Raw genomic sequence first — 18,219 nt, forward strand, 5'->3', positions numbered from 1 at the left:
TGGTGCTGACATGTGGAATTAAACTCCATAACTCGGGGTAAGTTATAAAGCGGGTGTGTTTATTGCAGCGCCAGGTGCAAGGGGGGTCGCTCCTCCTAACTTGCACACCTAGTTGTACTCACAATGCATATTTATACAGTGAAGTTGGTTAGTTCTGCCCAAAGTCTACAGCTAACTAAATATTGGTTAGTTGCTTCCTCGCTTCAATTTGAAGGTACAGTTCATTTTAACTTTACTGGGCATGCTCCCCGAGCAGGGGTTCACTCTCTTCGGGGGGGCCATTTGAGTAGGAGGTCGGGATCTCTCCCTACCACAACTATTTTAACCTCGTGTCCTCGAGTCTTACAACTTCAGCAGTTTTTCTTTTAGCACTTAGCAAGCCCTTGTCAGAAGGCTACTGATGGACATGCTTGTGGAGCTCCTCTGCGCCTGTACTGACCGTCCCTTCTGAAGCGCTGCACGGGCCGAGCTCCAGACCTTCTGGCAGCTAATGAGGCTCCTGCCTGACTGTTGATAGTTCCTGTCACCTGTGCAACTCCTGTCTGCAGAGTTTTAGGGTTTTCACTGTATTTTCTCGCATCAACCCAGCCCCACATTCTCCTCACACCCCCCTACCCCCGCCCCATGGCACCACAGACAGCCCCCCTCCTTACACACACCCCTACCCGCCTCACAGGGCCCCACACCCCCCACACCCCCCCACTCACGGCACTGTGGAAAGCATAGGCATGATTCATGTCAAAATAGAATATGGTGTGATGGGTGTAATTGTTGTGCCCTGTGTGGATCTAGGGTAATTTGTGACCTCTATAACCTGTATCACAATTGTAATGAATGTTCGGAATCAAATGGAGAACATGTAAAAACAAAATATAGGCGAATGTGCTTCTCCTTTAAAGCAGTGTAACCACTTCTTAGAAACTCCGCCTAGAGCTGATCCAATGGCTACTTAGAAAAGCGCCCCAAGAAGACAAAGACCCTGAGACTCTCAAAGCGCCAAAGAGACAAACACCTTGAGACTCTTGGGAGACCCAATAGGCGAGAAGGCTACCCCAGGAACTCCGGTGACGCGGTGGAGGGAGAGCAGGACGATTTTCCGGCGAGAAGAGATTGGTCACGATGCTGGTGCAAGAATATAAAAGATGCTGTTTTCAGAACTCGGCGTGCGTGTGGTGGAGCTAAGGGAGCTCTCCGCACACCCAGCGCTGTTTTGCTTATTGTTTCTCAGCCTAAACTGATTGAACCCAAATAAATTGTATTCGTTTATAACAGGCACCACCGCCAACCCCCTACCCACCCCCACCCCACCCCCACGGCACCACAGACACCCCCCTCCTCACACAGCGCCCCCCCCCCTCCCCCGGCACCACAGACACCCCCTCCCCCCCCACCCCCACCCCCCCTCACGGCACCACAGACACACACCACCCCCCCCTCACACACGCCCCCACACTCACGGCACCACAGACAACCCCCTCCTCACACACCCCCTACCCCCACCCCACACCCATGGCACCACAGACAACCCCCCTCCTCACACAGTGCCCACACACACACACACACTCACGGCACCACAGACACCCCCCTCCTCACACACGCCCCCCCCCCCCACGCCCGACCATAGAGTTCACAGTCATCCACAGCCCAGAGGAGCCCCGCACGCATCCCCCTCACCCGTCCCAGGCCCCAGCAGCCCCGCCGGGCGGCACCGCCCGCCCCTCACCCCGCGGGCCGGGGGCTGCTCCAGCCTCTCTCCCGGCCCCACTCCCCGGGAGGGCCCCGCACGGCCGCCGCCGCCGCCGCCCCCCCGCGCCGCCCCGTCGCCATAGCAACGGAGCACGCCAGCGCTACGAACTACGCTTCCCGGCGTGCAACGCGGCGGAGAGGGGGTGTGGCTTTCCTGCCCGCCCTCTCCCGTCGGCCTCCGCGCGGGGCCAATCAGGAGCGAACAGGTCGCGCGGCGAGGGCGGGGGCGGAGGGCGGCGAGAAGATGGCGGCCAAAGGCGGCAGGAACGGGCTGCTCGATAAGGTACCGCGCTGCTGGCCGCCCGGGGGCCGGCCCACCCGCCGCGCCGCTTCCCGCCGACGGCACCCCCTACCCCAGCCGTGTCCCTAGAGCCGACACGGCCGCGGCCGCCCCGAGCTCGGCGCTCAGTGGGCCCCCTGCTGTGCTGAGGGGCATCCCCCGCCTCAGGCGCGGCGCCTAGGGGACCACCGCCCGCTGCCGCCGCCTCGCAGGAACCGGGCAGGGGGAGAGGCGCGGGGAGGGAGGGGGCGTCCCCTGGTCAGGTCGAGTACGCCCGGCTGCCGAGGCAGCAGCAGCCGCCTGCCAGACCGCCAGTTCTCTTTTTTTTTTTTTTTTTTTTTTTCTTTTTTTTCCTTCCCTGTGCCGGCGTAGCTGGTTTTAGCCCAGCCGCCCTGACAGAGCCGGCTGGCGGTGCCGCGCTCGGCCGGGAGAGTGACGCCGGGCAGGAGTCGGGCGGAGCGGAGCGTGCTGAGCCGGGTCTCGCCTCGGCGGTGTGAAGGCGCCGGGTTGTGGGGCCGCTTTGGCCTGGGCCGGGTTTGCAGCGCTCGGGGGTGGGGGCGCAGCCCCTGGGCCCCTCGGCGGGCTTCTGGCTGGAGCCCAGCACCTGCCGGCGTTCGTCTGGTCTCGAGGAGACGGAACAGTTGTGTATCTCTTGAGTGCGAGAGGGTGTATCTTCAGAGCAGTGCATTTGGCGTCGGTTGTTGAACTTCAGAGTGGTTTCAGTTGCAGCCATCCACATTTTGAAGTTCATAGAGATGTGTACACTCGTGATTTCTAAAGAGTATCGTTTTCTTGCGTCTGTTTGAGGTGACGTTACCCTTACTATCCCTGAAGAACTTGGTGCGTTTTCTTTAGACCAGTAGATTAAGCTGTTGAGGGAGTTATTTTAGGGGAAGACATGCTAATGAAATATTTCTGTCTATCTTCTGTGAGTGTGCCTAGCTTTCGGTTTTGAAATGACAGTGTCTTGTGATTAAACTTAAAGAACTTTGGAAAGTATCCTGCTCTCCAGGCAGTCGTGTGCCTCCTGTGTGTTCTGTGGATGCTGAGGGCTTTCAGAATGAAAAGGAGTTGTTGGCAAAGGAAACATGTTGGTGCGGGAGCCGAATCCTTTAGTGAGAAACCATTGAATAGTTTCAGCAGGGCTTCTACCTGAAGTACATATACACACTTGATAATGCTCTATCTTCTTTTCCATTTGTCTCCATGCTGATTTGTGGGCCTTCATTTCCTCCCCCCGGATGACTTAAATGAAATCTGGTAATTTCTGTGAACCGGTGTATATATTGCTGAGGTATTATCTGGAGAATTGTGGCCGTAGGTCACTAATTTGCTCAGGCTTTTCTCAAACCGCAAAATAACAGGTTATCGACAAGGCTTGACAGCATCAGGATGGGTTACTTGTTTAGTGTATTTTTTTTGTACGTCACTGGTAAGCTAAGTTAGGGCGAATTTAGGGAGTTCTGTGTTTTAACTATCCCATTTTTGGTCCTTCTCGTGTTCTTTAACTGTTTGTGATAATCAGGAGCTTCTCCTGATCTCTCCCCGCTTAATCAGGACTGCGTTAAGAGCTGCACACCCACTGAACTTGATGTGGTGTGCAGCAGTGGCTACAGTCCTCTCAAGCACATTTGAGATGTCACGCATTTAGTGCAACTGCTAAATGTTAAATGTCACAATCTGCTACTGTTAAAGCAAAACCTTCAAAAGTTTTGCAAGCTCCGAGACTAAAGCCAGTCGTGAATACCAACGATTGTGATCGTCTGCTGCTCCTGTGCTCCAAAAGTTGCTCTCTGGTACCAGGGGATGTTGACTGTGGGTATGGGCAGGCAGCACTGGTATTCTGGGGAGAGTGTGATCCAGAATTTCTTCCTCCAAGGCAGAGGCTGAGGTAGTCGGAGCTGAGAATGGCCACGCTGACTCGCTGGAGTTTGCTGCAACTCTTCCTTGAAGAGGAGGGAACTGATGTTTAGCGAGGTGTCCCTGGACTCTGCCACTTGCAAATCCTGCCAGCTCACGGTGTGCAATGTCACTGTTATTTTAGAATTTATGTGGGGAGGGGTGGAGATGTGCGGTTTGGGACTGGCTGCTCTGTTGGCTGCAGCCCCAACTACAGGAAAAGGCGGTCAGCTGCTGTGTCAGCTGTGTGCATTGAAGGAGTCAACGTGTTTCATCTGCTGAGGCCCTTCCAACCTCCCTTGGCTGCACTGTTGCGTGTTCCAATTTGAATTCTAGGTTTTAGGAAGGGGAGGTTCCTTTCTTTTCATGCTTGAAAAAGAAAACACAGATTATGAGCAGAAACGTTATTCCCCTTGAGTTTATATAGTCTATGCTGGTGCTCCTCTTGCAGTAGCAACAAATCTTTTTTTACTGTATGACGTGGGCATTTATGTTTGTAATACCCAAAGTGTGCCATAAACTTCAGAGCAATATTTGAAGAGACAAGCTAGCTACCAAGAAGATGTTTCAGGCTAAAATTGAACGTGATGTGAATGAGGCTGACAGTAGCAGCAGAAGGAATAAGGCAGGGAAGAAAAAAGTTGAGTTTGTGCCATGTCTTTCCTCTGAGATGTGAACATCTTGAAATTTCTCCCATAGGATTTTCGTGTGCCTCCTGCCAATGAGAGAGCTTTGTGAAGGGATTTAAATGAAGGTGTTAGCTTGACAAAGAGCCTTGCAAGTGCTCAGGTCCTGTGGTGTCTGCTGTGAAAGCAAGCACTTTTTTTTGGAGCTCACAGCGGAATGCTCTCCTGTTGCAGTGCAGCTGCAGGCAGTGTCTTTGCTCAACTGTGAACACCTGAGGTCCTTGTGTGCTTCTAGTGTCAGATTGGTTTTGCAGCTTTCTGAAATTGCATTTCTGATTTTATTCTTTCATTCTTTAGTCAGGTAACCACAGGCTATAGTTCAGCCTTTGCTCTGAAGCCTTTTTCTTACATGGGTACACTTTCAGGTACCAAATCCACTTCCTAGCTGTGCCTGGTTGTAGAACATCATAGTTGCAGTATAGGATGTGTTCAGGACAAGTGTGATAACCTGCCACTTGGTTGTTAAAACAAAGGAGTCAAAAACCACCCAAACTAAAAAACTGCTTTGAACTGGTGGTTGGGTGAGTTTTTTTCCCTCCATCAGGCTGGAACTAAAATCTGAGTTTTTCTTTTGAAACCTTTGGAGCTCACACCTGAAGTGCTCAAAATAAATAACTAGCTGAAAAATACCGTCCACTAGCCAGAGGAGCAGATGTGTTTGCATCTGCCAGGCTCCACAGGACATCGGTGCAGCTTCACCTTCCTTCCCCGCGTCTGCAGGCAAGGCAGGGCTATTCTGCAGACCCAAGAGTGGGGTGGAGGCTTTTCCCCTGCAGTGGAGGGTGACCACTTGGTGGTAGCAGCCAAATCTCTGGCGCTTTCCCAAGCTGAACGTGGGGATGGCCATCAGTCAAAGGTTTTGCTCACAGTTGCACTGTTGTGTAGATGTCAACATCCAGATGTGCACACATTTCTGTTGTGTTGTCCATGTATCATGGACAAGTTCATCCACATGGACACATGTCCAACATGTGGACACATGGATGTTGATGGCTTTGTTTGAGCACCTCCTTCTGCTCCTCTTCCACAGCACTGGTGCTTCAGGGACCAGCGCAGCGTCCCAGCCTCTCCCTAGGTCTGATGCTGCAGATCAGCCTGGAAGAATTAGGGAAGCAGCAGCAGCGCTGCAGTGCTGTACTGTGTTAGAAGTAACCTCAGGGGAACATCTCAATGCAGGTAAAGGGAGGGCTAAAGCTTCTCCCTGGCTGAAGTCCCAAACTGCAGATGTGTCCCTGTTGCAAGGTCCTCCTGACATGAACCGCCCTGAGATTATCAAGCTGTTACTGTCTTGAACCAGAACTTGTTCAGGCTTCCTTGTGACTGAGGCTGAACTGAAGAACTGCTGGTACAGCTCATTGTTTTAGGCAGTCTAAGATCAGATTATTCCCCCCCCCCCCCAGTAACAGCTTTATTTCAAAAAATACATCATTTGGGCTTTATATCTACCCTTGAAAGTGGCGGTTCTCTGTTGGAGATCACTGTCAGTTAAATACTGCTGATGTTATCTGGCGATTCCTGCATTGGGTGGTTTGGGACAGAGAGCGAGAAGCAAGAATCTAGTTCTCCCTCTGTCCCAGGCTTCCTGGATACCCATTATTCTGACAGTTCCTTGACTCATTTTACATATGGATATTCCCCTCTCTGCAAATCCCTTTTGCAGGTGAAGTGTTAGCAGTCCTGTGACTGCAGGGCTGCTTTCCAGTGTGCCTGTAAAATAGTTGTAAAATCTTGAGGGTGTGTGTTTGTTTTTTTTAAATCCTGGCACTTTCATTTATTTCTTGGTTCTTGAGCTTTTCTTATTAGTGTTTTCCAACTGTTCTATCTTCAAATAAGCTGTTGGCTTTATCTGGGAGGAGAAGAAATTTTTGCATAAGTCTTGATTCCATCCACACAGACTCTAGGAAGAAAAACCAGACATAGTAAGATTGACTGAAAACTTGAGCATTGATGATGAGATAAACATACTGTACTTTAATACCAGGTAAACTGCTGTTGCTGAAAGCAGAGATTGCAATATTAAATATTTAATCCTAACACATATCACAAAAATAACACTGGAGTGATATCTTCTCAAATGTCTCTGGATTCTTCCTCTGACTTAGGAGTAAGCTGGAGAATGCTGTCATATTTTATACTAAGGATTGTCTTGTTTTAGCCCCAGAAATGCAGAAAACATTCAAAATATTTGCTCAGATGTATTTTTTTATTCCTACAAAATTATTCCTTTAGTGCCCTTTGGGCGTGGGGCGGAAAAACCCCACACAGGCTAGTAAAACTGTACTTAAGGGGAGATCTGCTCTGGAGAAAGCCTTCAAACGGCCTGTGAAGGTTCCTTGCGGTGTTAAGAACTTCTCATTCATTTTGTTCTTTATTATTTGTAAAAAGCAGCAGGGGGAAGAGTTGACCAGCTATAAAGACTGAGCCTTTTCACAGAGTTTTATTGATAACAAAAATAAAATCTGCAGGCTGAGTGATGCCTTCCCTCCTCAGTAAGGCTTGCCTTCACTTGAGCTGTATGAGTACAATGAAGGACAGACTATTTCCCCACAGTCACGTCTGAGTGTGGGGTTCAGTTATCGATGTATCCAGTAGCGAATCCAGATGTGCTGTGTCTTGCATGTGTCCTGCTAGACAATATTTTTGTCCTTAAAATAACAGGACTTTTCTGCACCCTACAAGAATGATTCTGTAGCAGAAGTAGCTGGTGCTGTTTCAGGGAAGTACTCTGTTCTAGGGGTTTGCTAGAGAACATTTCTGTGTCGACAGGCTTGTTGTTTTACCTTCCACTCCCTTGCAAGAAATGGAGCCTGCACCTGGCAACCATGAGGTCACATCTGGATGGGCTTCTTGAAAGTGGTTTGGTTTTTTTTTTTAATTTATCTGTGGGATAATGAAAGAGGGATTGGATGTTGGTGTTATTACTTAGAGACTTCTGACTTGCGGTTCACTAATGAGGAAAAGGGTGGGTTTTTTGGTTTGTTTTGTTTTCCTTTCTCCCTAGTCTAGCTCTTGATACTGTAATCTTTGGCAATTCCAGAGGGCAAGAAATAAAACTGGTGTAGATCCTTTTATAAGGAAGAATAGTTAAAAGAATTTTTCTGTATTCTTTCATAGCAAAGGGTTTGTCTTTCAATTGTCATGTGTGCTAATTAACCCTAGAAAAAAATGCTATAAAGATGTAGCCACCTAAAATATTGTGTAACTTACACTGATGTGAGACCTCTTCACCAGTTGTCCATGAATTTTAAATTCTTCTGGCTGTTGCTTTTGTCTCTCGTAAACCAGCTACTGCCTGTGCACACGTAGTGACATTTACTGTGCACCTAATAATTCATACCTGCAGAGCCTGAAGGATGATCAGGCTTTTCCCTGTGCAAGTATAGGGGAAGTAGATCAGGTTTTACATCTTTCTTTAAAACAGTTTCATTCCTGCCAGAGAAGGGAAATGAGCTCTTCTGACAGGTAGTTAATAAATCCAGCTTGTGAGCTTCAGGAGTAAGAAATAACATGAGTGAAGTTGAGAATCGCTTCTAATGGCAGCTAAAATTTGAGCTCCAGTCGCTCAACTGTTTGAAATATTTGATGACTTAAATACACAGGGCTCAAAGTCATGTGTCTTGACTGCGGCTAAAAGGAGTAGTGTCGCCAAAAAATAATGTCGTTCAGGAAAGAGGAAAACTAATGTCTTTGAAAAGCTGCAGTGTTGTGGCTGAGCTTAATTACTGATGGAAGACCCGCTTCTGAGGAAGATCTGAATGTAGAAGGGTGACAAGAGTCTTTTGCTTTCCTTCTGGAGGATGGTCTGAGTGAAACTTCATTTGTTTGTGCCTTTATATTCTCCCCTTGTACCCAGATTGTTAAGAGTGCCTGGAAATCTTTCTTCTGACACTAAACCCAAAAAAGTCTGTTGGTGATAGCACGGCTGAAAAGCATGAACATGTTCAAAGGCAAGAATTAAGTCATAACCAGCACCTTCTGTGGATGGCAGCAGGAGCAGCGAATGCAGAATCAAAATTAGAGTAAAACTGATGTAAAAAGTCACTCCGCCAAATACGTTCAGTACCCGTGACAAGATTTACAGGCTTCATTCTGCGAGGGTAACGGGTACGTCTGCGCTGAGGTGACTGTTGGAGCGGTACAGCTCTGTAACAGGCACCGGATTCCCTCCACCTCTGGTCAGGTTTTCCTAGGTAGCTGTTTTGTGGGTTGCCTCCTATCTTTGTGCTCACGACAGGAACAAGCATATTAAAATGAAAGGTTAACCCATGCCACGTTCTCATATAAGTGTTCGGTTTCTGTTGCAGTGGAAGATTGACGACAAGCCAGTAAAAATTGACAAATGGGACGGTTCAGCTGTGAAAAATTCTTTGGATGATTCTGCCAAAAAGGTGCGTTCTGTGACTGCTGGTTGCTCCCTCTTGGGAAATGCTGTCTTTTCTTAGGTTTCCACATTTAGTTTAAAAACTCTGTAAACTTTTTGTGGTTTCGTTGTGAAGTGCCCGTATCTGTGCTGGCACTGTAGCATCTCTTGAGATTTCCATGGATAAAGCAGTGTTTGTGCTTAAGAGTATCAGCAATTATTATGATATCTGATGCAGACATTAATTCTGCATAAAGTTTCTGCTCTGTTTACCTGTATAATTGGGATTGTTTTATCTAAATCTTTTCCAGAAACAGTTTGGCAAATTTATGAAAAGCACAAAATAAACTGGACTGTGCATTTCTCCCACAGGTTCTCCTGGAGAAGTACAAGTATGTTGAAAATTTCCGTTTGATTGATGGCCGCCTCATCATCTGCACAATCTCTTGTCTCTTTGCGATTGTAGCTTTGATTTGGGATTACCTGCACCCTTTTCCTGAATCCAAACCGGTTCTTGCCTTTTGTGTTGCATCATATCCTTTGCAGATGTTGTCTTGTTTGTACCCAAAGGGTTTTTATTTTCCCTGTGAAGCACAAGAAAACCCTTCTCTGTATGCCCTTTTTCAGGCCTGTGGGAATTTTACTTCCTGTGGTGGGGAGATCAGCCGATAATCAAATCATTTTCATGTGATGGCAAAATTCCTGCCTGTCTGGGTGTAACGCACCCAAATTTGGGTGATCTCTGGGATGCCCTGCAGCCACGGGGAAGCCTGGACAGCAATTCCAGTCACGTCAGAGTAGTCAGCAGCTGCCTGGGCAGCGGATCCACTCTCCAGGCTCCCGACCGTGTTGGGCAATTTCTTGGATCTCAGACAGTGACTGCACAGAGGCAGCTCCACTTAGGTGTGTTAATGTCAAACTGAAGATCAGCTCTTGAAAGCTTCCAGGGATTCTTTGGTGTTTTGATTTGGGTTTTTATTCTGCCCACAGCCTGGTTACAGAGACTTCTGCCCTAATACGATAGATTCAGGTACTGAGAGTGCAGAGTACAGAGGGGGTTCTTGCCTCTGCCTCTGCCAAAGAGGAGCAGATGCTGCGTTTAGGAGGGTAGCGCCACAAATTGAGGTTTAAATATTTAGATGTCGACTGTGTTGTAAGAGTCAACCACTCTGTTTTCAGTATTCCAGCAAAGCCGAGGTGGTTTTTTTTTCCTGTTTGGGCTCAGAAGGTTGCCGTGGCACTGATTTCCCTGCAGCTCCTGTAGCAAGGCAGACACCTGTAGGGGTTTTAAAAGAGAAGTGTGCGTGACAGATGAGCGGCGCTTTCCTGGAGCGGCTGACAAGTCCGCTTTCCAGGGTGGGCTTGATGGTACCAGCGAGGCGGTGTGAACTGGTAGCCTGGAAGCTTATGGCTGGCCCAGAAGTCGCTGTACCACAAACAGCTGCCTGATGGTGGGCAAGTCACTTCCTTGTTCCAGGTGACAGTTGTTCCGGTTGGCTTTCAGCGCAAATGGTGGGTAATTAGTCTTGCAACACTTAAAATTATTTAATTCCAAAAATGAGAAAGATTAATTGCTTGATAGGTGCTTAGGAGGAATGCACAGCAATTAATTCTGTGGCTTGTTTGGTGTCACAGTTTCCCACTGTCTCCCAACAGATGTTGCTCCAAAACTTTAGCAGATTAATTAAAAATGGTATTTCCTCGTCATGATTTCCGCTTTTACTTCATGGTTTCACGAACAAAGCATTTTATGTGGCTGGAGAAATCCCTTTCAGGAAAGCATGTTAGGGAGTTGTTGCTTTCCTCGACACTTCCAGGTGTGGATTAATGCTAGTAGTGCAACGGCAAAGATTTAAGTATCTTATTTAATTTCTCATGCTAATGAGGCATCAGCCAAGCATCCTGTTTGGAATGATAATGTCATGCGAGGTAGTTAAATGATGGTGTCGGAGGGAATCCAGGGACTTCTCTACCTAATTTCTACTCCTAATTGCAACTTCTTAGTTTCCTTAACTTTTTTTGCACATATTTTGTGATGATGGGAATCCTGACCATCTATACCTCATACAAAGAAAAGAGCATTTTCCTCGTAGCTCACAGAAAAGACCCTGCGGGGATGGACCCCGACGACGTTTGGCAGCTCTCCTCCAGTCTCAAACGGTATCTATCGTATGCTCTGGCAGCCCTGGCTTCGCAGGCGGCGGCGCGGTACTGACACCGCTTCCGTTTGCCTGTGCCATGTGCGCCTCTAGTTACCACACGCTCCGTGGCGGGGCAAAAAAGCTGCGTTTTGGTTAACTCCTAATCAAAGTGGGGGGAAATATTGGTGTCTGTGCTGGGGGTGTGAGCTTTCTGCAAAGAGCTGGCTACTGGTCATGATCTTTGCAGCTTCCCAGGCAAGTCATGATTAATATTCACCACGGAATATTATTACTCAGAAGTAATTGGCGATCTGCAGCGGGCTGGCTGAGCATCCGCCGGTCTCGTGTGTGCTGTTTCCATCCATACCTCTCCGTAGGATCTCCCTAAATATTTTTCTTTATTTTTATACCTACAAATCTGTTTCACTCCATCAAAATTGATGTCCCAGCCTAGAAATGGGAGCGGTGCCAAGCGCTTCTGTGCCGCAAATGTTCACGTTTCGCTTCTCTTTAAATGGGGGGGGGGTGGGGGAATTAACCACAAAAAGTACAAAAATCTTTTAATCGTGTTGTAATTAATGCCTGCGCATTGTAGCTGTTAGTGTCTGTGGGGAGAGCTCTGCTCCTGTGGGCTTGACCCTTGACCATGATGAGGATTCCTCTCAGCTTTTCGTTGGTGTCTCAGCTAAGCCAGGCTTAAATTTTGCTCTGCGCTCCGTGCCCTGCCCGCAGGTTTGATGACAAGTACACCCTGAAGCTGACTTTCATCAGCGGGAAAACCAAACAGCAGAGGGAAGCCGAGTTCACCAAATCCATCGCGAAATTCTTTGATAACAACGGGACGTTAGTCATGGAGGCCTACGAGCCGGAGGTGTCCAAGCTGCACGATAGCCTGGCCCTGGAGAGGAAAATAAAATGATTTCTGACGCCACCTGCCTGTTGGGAACGTGCTAAATTAACACCAATAAAGTGAGATAGCAAAGAAAGTGAATCATTGCCTCTGGTTTTTGTCCTGAAATCCTGTTCCTTTTTGGATGAGTGGGATTTTTCATCTTGGATCCATGATGGTTTTGTGAAGCTCATGCCCGAGCTTTCGTCCGTGTGCCTGCGCTTCGGGCGCACCGCGATGGGAGGATTTGCCGTGGGGTCCCTCATCGCCGGCGCTGCCCTGGCTTCCTCCGCTCTGACCCGGCAGCGCCGGGGGTGTCCGGGGGGGGTTTGCCATTCACGTTTTCCTAACGTCACCTTTCCCTTTGGTGTTGGGAATTCTGGACAAAATCCTTCCGTAAAACAGACGAGTGGGTTTTATTTTTTTTTTTTTTCAGTTGGGGGTAAGGGAGCGTGTTCTATAAAAGCCTCTTGGGTGTTGGGGTAGGGGATCGGACACCCTGCTTCGATCTCTGTGCAGGGGGAAGGAAAGGGAAGCGGGAAGGTGGGGAAAAGGAAGCGGAGAGGGGAAGGAAAGGGGGACCAGGATGGGGAAAGGGGGCAGGGAAAAGGGGGCAAGGATGGGCGGGAAGGAAGGGGAAGGGAGGAGGGGTAAGGGGTGGGGGAAAGAGAAGGAAAGCAAAAAAGTGGAAAAGCACGGCGGGAGGGGAAGGCGAGGGGCCTTCCCGAGCTGCTACCGACCGCGCCTGTCACGGCCCGGTGGCCCCTCCTGTCCCAGGCGCCCCCTCCCCTGGAATGGCGGTTTCTGGGTGACGCGGCGGCGGTGACGGCGCCGATGGGCAGTGAAAGGGAAGCGCAGACGCTGGCGGCGCTGCGGAGCCCCCATGGGGCGCTGGGCGGTGCAGGATGGGGGGCAGCCTCCCCCCCCTCCCCCCTCCCCCTCCCCCCCCCACACCCCCTCCCCCACCCCCCCCCAGCCGGGCCCGGGCGGGCCGGGCGCTGCCGGGAAGGGGCGGGTGGGGGCGGGGCGGGGCGGGGCGGCCCCGACGCGGCGGAGGCGGTGGCCGGTGGGGCGGGGAGGGGGGATCGGGGCTGGGGGGGCCGTGCCGGGCTGCAGGGGACGCGGGGGGGCTGGGGGTGGGGCTGGGGGGGTTCCCGAGGGGCTGCAGGGGATGTTATGGGGGTTGGTGCATGCAGGGCCTAGGGGAGTGGGGCTGGGGGGGGGATAGTGGAGGCGGGGTGGGGGGATAGGGGAGTCGGGTTATGGGAGAGACCGGAGGGATGCAGGGGATGTACGGGGGGGTCATGGCCCGGGGGGCTTGAGGGGCTGGTGCATGCAGGGGCTAGGGGAGCCGGGCTGGGGTGGGGGAGGGGGGCGGCCTAGGGGAGCCGGGCTGGGGTGGGGGAGGGGGGCGGCATAGGGGAGCCGGGCTGAGGTGGGGGTGTGTGCGAGGTCAGCATAGGGAGTGTGGGGCTGTGGGGTTGGGGGGGGCATGGGGGTGCCGGTATGGGGGTACATGGGGGGGCCTGGGCATTGGGGGTGGATGGGGGGGTGGCACATGTAGGCTGGGGGGGATGGATGGGACATGAAGGGTGCAGGGGGGTACATGGGGGGGGGCGGGGCACTGGGGGTAGAGAGGGGGGGTTGGGCTATGGGAACGCAGGAAGGTTGCAGGGAGAAGAGGGGTGGGGGGTGGGGATCAGGGCATGGGGGGGTGGGGGGGTGGCTACGGGGACCCTGGGCTGGGGACACTGGGTGTGCTAAAGGGGTTGGGGGTCCTGGGGGTACCAAGCCCTTGGGGGACAGCCTGGGGAGAGGAGGGGAGTCCCTGTGGGACCCAGAGATGTGGGGCCGGGACAGCGGGGTGTGCCCCCAGCCCCAGCGAGGGGCTCCACTCTCACCCCCCCTTCCACCCGGCTCAGGCCCCTGTGGGGACCTCGGGGAGGCCACCATGTCCCAGGCCGTCACCTGCCTCAAGGTAAGTCCTCATCCCTGTCCCACCACCTCGGGGGGCATGAGCCCCCCCCCCCCCCCCCAGCATTTAACCCTTACCATCTGTCCTTCCCACCCTGCCACAGCAGGGGGGTGGCGGGGAGAGCCCCCCGCCGCCACGGCCATCACCGGGATCCCTGCTGGTCTTCCCGCCCGAGCCGCTGTTTCGGCAGGCGAGCGGGGTTACCTACCGCATCCCAGCTCTGCTCTACATCCCCCCGGCCGCCACCTTTCTGGCCTTCTCCGAGAAGCGCTCCTCCACCAGAGACGAGGACACCAAGTACCTGGTGCTGCGGCGGGGCCACCGGCACGGCTCCTCGGTCACGGTAAAAACCAGCTGGGGCTGTTGGCATCAGCCGCGACCTCCATCCCCAGGAGCAGCGCCGGGCAGTTTCGGGGTGCGGTGGCACCGGTGCATCCCATGGCTGAGCCCTGCTTCTCTCCTGGCCGGCAGTGGGGTCCGGTGGAGGAGCTGTCAGCGCTGGTGCTGCCCGGCCGCCGCACCATGAATCCTTGTCCCCTCTACGATGCGAGGAGCGGCACCATCTTCCTCTTCTGCATCTGTGTCGAGTGGGGAAAGACGGAGCGATGCCAGATCTGGAGGGGCTGCAGCGCCGCTCGCCTCTGCTTCGCCACCAGCACCGATGGCGGCTGCGGCTGGACCCCGCTGCGGGACGTGACGGATGAAGCCATCGGTGCCGACCTGGCCCATTGGGCCACCTTCGCCGTGGGACCGGGCCATGGGGTACAGCTGGGTTCGGGGCGCTTGGTCGTGCCAGCGTACGCCTACTACGTGCACAGGTGCTTGTGCGGGCTTGTGCCGCTGCCTTGCTACACCCGGCAGCACGCCCTCATCTTCTACAGCGACGACGGCGGGCGCAGCTGGCACAAGGGTGCCCTGGTCGGCGGTGCGCAGACGGGCGAGTGCCAGGTGGCTGAAATCAGTGGGAGCGATGCCCACCAGCCCTTGCTCTACTGCAACGCCCGAGCGCTGCGGGGTTGCCGTGCCGTTGCGTTCAGCACCGACCGCGGGCTGCAGTTCGAGCGCCCGGTGCGCTGCAAGGCGCTGGGCGAGCCGCCGCGGGGGTGCCAGGGCAGCGTGGTGAGCTTCGCCGCGCCGGCCAGCACCGGGGATGCACCCACTTGGTTGCTTTACTCCCACCCGACTGACCGGCACCACCGGCGCAATTTGGGTATCTACCTCAACCCCGCGCCGCTGGATGGGGCAGGTTGGTGGCACCCATGGGTGCTGCACCCAGGGCCGGCTGGTTACTCTGACCTGGCCGTCTGCCCCGGCGGCATGTTCGGCTGCTTGTTTGAGTGCGGCACTACCAGTGCCTGTGAGGAAATCACCTTCTGCCTCTTCGCCCTGGAAACCTCTGACTGCCACGAGCAGAACCTCACGACTCCCTAAAACAGACCCATTTTGGGGCGGGGACCAGCGGGGGGGGGTCACTCCCAACCACCAGCAGCCAGAGCTGGTGAGCCTGGCAATGCTGGGACCTCACTGGGACATTCTCGATTCACCGGAGGCTCAGCATCACATAGCTTTTGTTTAATTAACGCTTGGCTTTTAGGTTACTGATCGGGTGGGTGTCGGTGGTGACGGGCGGTGGGCTGGCGGGTGCCAGCACAGCCCCTGAGCTGCCGCAGCTTCACCCAAGAGCAGCGTTTGTCACCTGGTAGCAGCAACAAAGCAGCAGGTGCCATTGAGAGCAGCTGGTCCCCTGGTGACAAACAGACCAGCAAGCAGTGGTTTAGTGACAAATACTGGTAATTCCAGTGTCCCCCCCCCCCATGTAGCAGGGAGCAAGTTCCCCTTTTTTACCTTTTCTTTTAATCCTGTTTTCTTCAGTTTCCTAGTACAAGCTGAGTTTCGCCCTGTATTCCCATGGAAAAAAGCACTCAGATCTCCGGGGCGTAGGAGGAGAAAGGGATTCTGCTCCGTAGAGGACAGGTTGTGGCATCCCGACGGTGAGGACAACCTCACATCCCTGTGCTGGTGCCAAATAAAATCCTCCCAAAATAAGTGAAATCCAGCCAATTCTGGGAAAATGCCGAGGGGGGAGACCCTGCTGGGGAGGGATGCGGGCTGGCCCCAAGCATCACCATCTCCTGCTCCATCCCGCCGCTACATTTTGGGCACGCAGCACCTGGAAGAGAAGATTACACACACACCCCAGGGTTACGGGGTTACTGTTTTTTTTATTGGGGAGGGGGTCGGTCCCAGCATCCCCGTATTACCGGTAGCGCCGGGGACAACCAAAATGTCCCCGCTGGGTCTCATGGGCGAAGCAGAAGTGGCGGCAGCGGCCGGTGTGCTGGGCACAAGCGCGGGAGCTGGTGGGGATGGCATCGGCGGGGGGTCCCGGGGGAACGTCGGCCGTGGGGTGCCGGGGGCCGGTGGCCAGGAGCAGGGCCAGGAGCAGGGCCAGGTGTGGGACAGGCATGGTGCGGGGGTGCTGGTGGCACCTGGGCTTGGATTTATGGGGTTTGGTGCTGGGGAGGTGGAGTCTGGCTGCGGAGGGTGCTGCTGGATGGGGTTTAGCGACGGGCGACAGTGGGGACCCAGGGGACCGCCGGGATGGGGAGGGGACCTGTGTGAGGGTGGGCAGGGGGGACAAGGCGAGTGCTGGGGTTTGTCTGGCTTCTTGGGGTGGGGAAGGAGGTGGCAGGGGAGTGATGCAGGGTCGTGGGACATGGCTGGGTTACAGGGATATGGGACGTGGTGGAGTGATGGAGACATGGGGCATGGCTGAGTGATGGGGACATGGGACGTGGAGTGTGATGGGGAGGGGACATGGGACACAGCTGAGTGATGCGGACATAGGACATGGAGTCATGGGGACATTGGGACAGAGTGATGAGGACATGGATTCATGGGGACATGGGACATGGCTGAGTGATGGGGACGTGGCTGGGTGATGGAGACATGGAGTGTAGAGTATGATGGGGACACAGGACACAGCTGAGTGATGGGGACCTATGACATGCAGTGAGGGGGACATGGGACACAGCTGAGCAATGGGACATGGAACGATGCGGGAAAAAGACATGGGTGAGTGACAGGGGCATGGGACATGGTTGAGCGATGGAAGATGGTACCCAGACCCTGGAGCAGAGGATCTCAGCTCAGTGCCCACCCCAAGCTCTGCAGCCGTCGCGCCCTTCCCCCGTTGTGCCCGTACACCCACCACCCCATGGTGCAGGACAGGGCTGTCCCCAGCACAGGTGCCCTGGGACAAGCCCACAGTTCCCAACTTCTCCTGGCCTCTCCTTTGGGAATTTGGCCAGTTCCGGCCCATTGTCCTGGGAAGCTCAGGGGTGGGGGTGCAGGGGCCGGGGGCACTTGGCTGGGGGGGGCCTATTTTGGGGTGCCATTGCAGTGTTGTCCCCACAGAAGGGGCACCTGAGCACCCGCTCTGACATGATTTACTCCAAAAAAGGGTTTTTTTCTAGTTGTTGGTGGGAACCCAGCAGGACATCCCTGACTCCCCCACCCTCACCCCACGGGGCCAGGCAGGATGGGGCCAGGAGGGGATGGGGGTGGTCAGGATGGGGTGGGGACAGCATGGAATTACTGCAAGACAGCGTGGGGACAGGCAGCAGGGGACACACAGGATGGGGACATGGAAGGATGGGGATGGGCAGGAGGGGACAGGATGGAATGGGGCCAGGGAAGATGGAGCCAGGAAGGATGGGGACAGGGCAGGATGGGAACAGGCAGGATAGAATGGGGACCAACAAGAGGGGGACAGGGAGGATGGGATGGGGACGGAGCCAGGCAGGGTGAGGGCAGGATGGTATGGGGACAGGGAGGACGGGATGGGGACAGGGACAGGTAGAATGGGGGCAGGACGGGATGGGGACAGAGCTGGGCAGGATGGGGGCAGGACGGGATGGGGACAGGCGGGATGGGATGGGGAGAGGGCCAGGCAGGATGGGGGCAGGATGGGATGGGGACACGTGGGATGGGATGGGGACAGGCGGGATGGGATGGGGAGAGGGCCAGGCAGGATGGGGGTAGGGCCAGGCAGGACTGAGCCCAGCAGCACCACGCCCCCCCCCCCAGCCAGCGTGGCGGCTCCGGGGCAACCCCCACCCCCTCCCCTCCCCTCCCCTCCCCTCCCCCCCAAGGCGGAGCCTCTCGCCCCCCGCTCCCCCTCCCCCCCCCTCCCCCGGCCGCTCCCCGGGCTGGATGCCGGGCGCCGGGCGCTGGGTGCCGG

The 18,219-nt window shown here is 54.1% G+C and overlaps 2 protein-coding genes across 6 annotated transcripts; both read left to right on the top strand.

Annotated features, from left to right (window-relative positions):
• The first annotated feature begins 1,917 nt into the window (after positions 1 to 1,917).
• On the top strand, positions 1,918 to 12,103 carry SPCS2 (signal peptidase complex subunit 2). Its single transcript, XM_040585238.1, has 5 exons — positions 1,918 to 2,029; positions 8,916 to 8,999; positions 9,344 to 9,504; positions 10,997 to 11,131; positions 11,845 to 12,103. The coding sequence occupies exons 1-5, from the start codon at positions 1,991 to 1,993 to the stop codon at positions 12,029 to 12,031; spliced, it is 606 nt and encodes a 201-aa protein (XP_040441172.1). The 5' UTR covers positions 1,918 to 1,990; the 3' UTR covers positions 12,032 to 12,103.
• A 931-nt stretch (positions 12,104 to 13,034) lies between these two features.
• NEU3 (neuraminidase 3) lies at positions 13,035 to 16,020 on the top strand. 5 transcript variants are annotated; one of them, XM_040585228.1, is made up of 4 exons: positions 13,035 to 13,067; positions 13,924 to 13,979; positions 14,080 to 14,319; positions 14,448 to 16,020. In XM_040585228.1, exons 2-4 carry the CDS (start codon positions 13,953 to 13,955, stop codon positions 15,405 to 15,407), a joined length of 1,227 nt encoding a protein of 408 aa, XP_040441162.1. In that variant the 5' UTR covers positions 13,035 to 13,067; positions 13,924 to 13,952; the 3' UTR covers positions 15,408 to 16,020. The 5 variants fall into 5 exon arrangements, 4 of the variants coding, with proteins under 4 accessions (XP_040441162.1, XP_040441163.1, XP_040441159.1 ...); XM_040585229.1 differs by having other exon boundaries at positions 14,083 to 14,319; XR_005826583.1 differs by lacking the exon at positions 13,035 to 13,067 and having other exon boundaries at positions 13,752 to 13,979; positions 14,448 to 15,766; positions 15,849 to 16,020.
• The last annotated feature ends 2,199 nt before the right edge of the window (positions 16,021 to 18,219 follow it).

This window comes from Falco naumanni, chromosome 2 (assembly GCF_017639655.2).
Source record: "Falco naumanni isolate bFalNau1 chromosome 2, bFalNau1.pat, whole genome shotgun sequence".
In the NCBI taxonomy this organism is placed as follows: Eukaryota; Metazoa; Chordata; class Aves; order Falconiformes; family Falconidae; genus Falco; species Falco naumanni.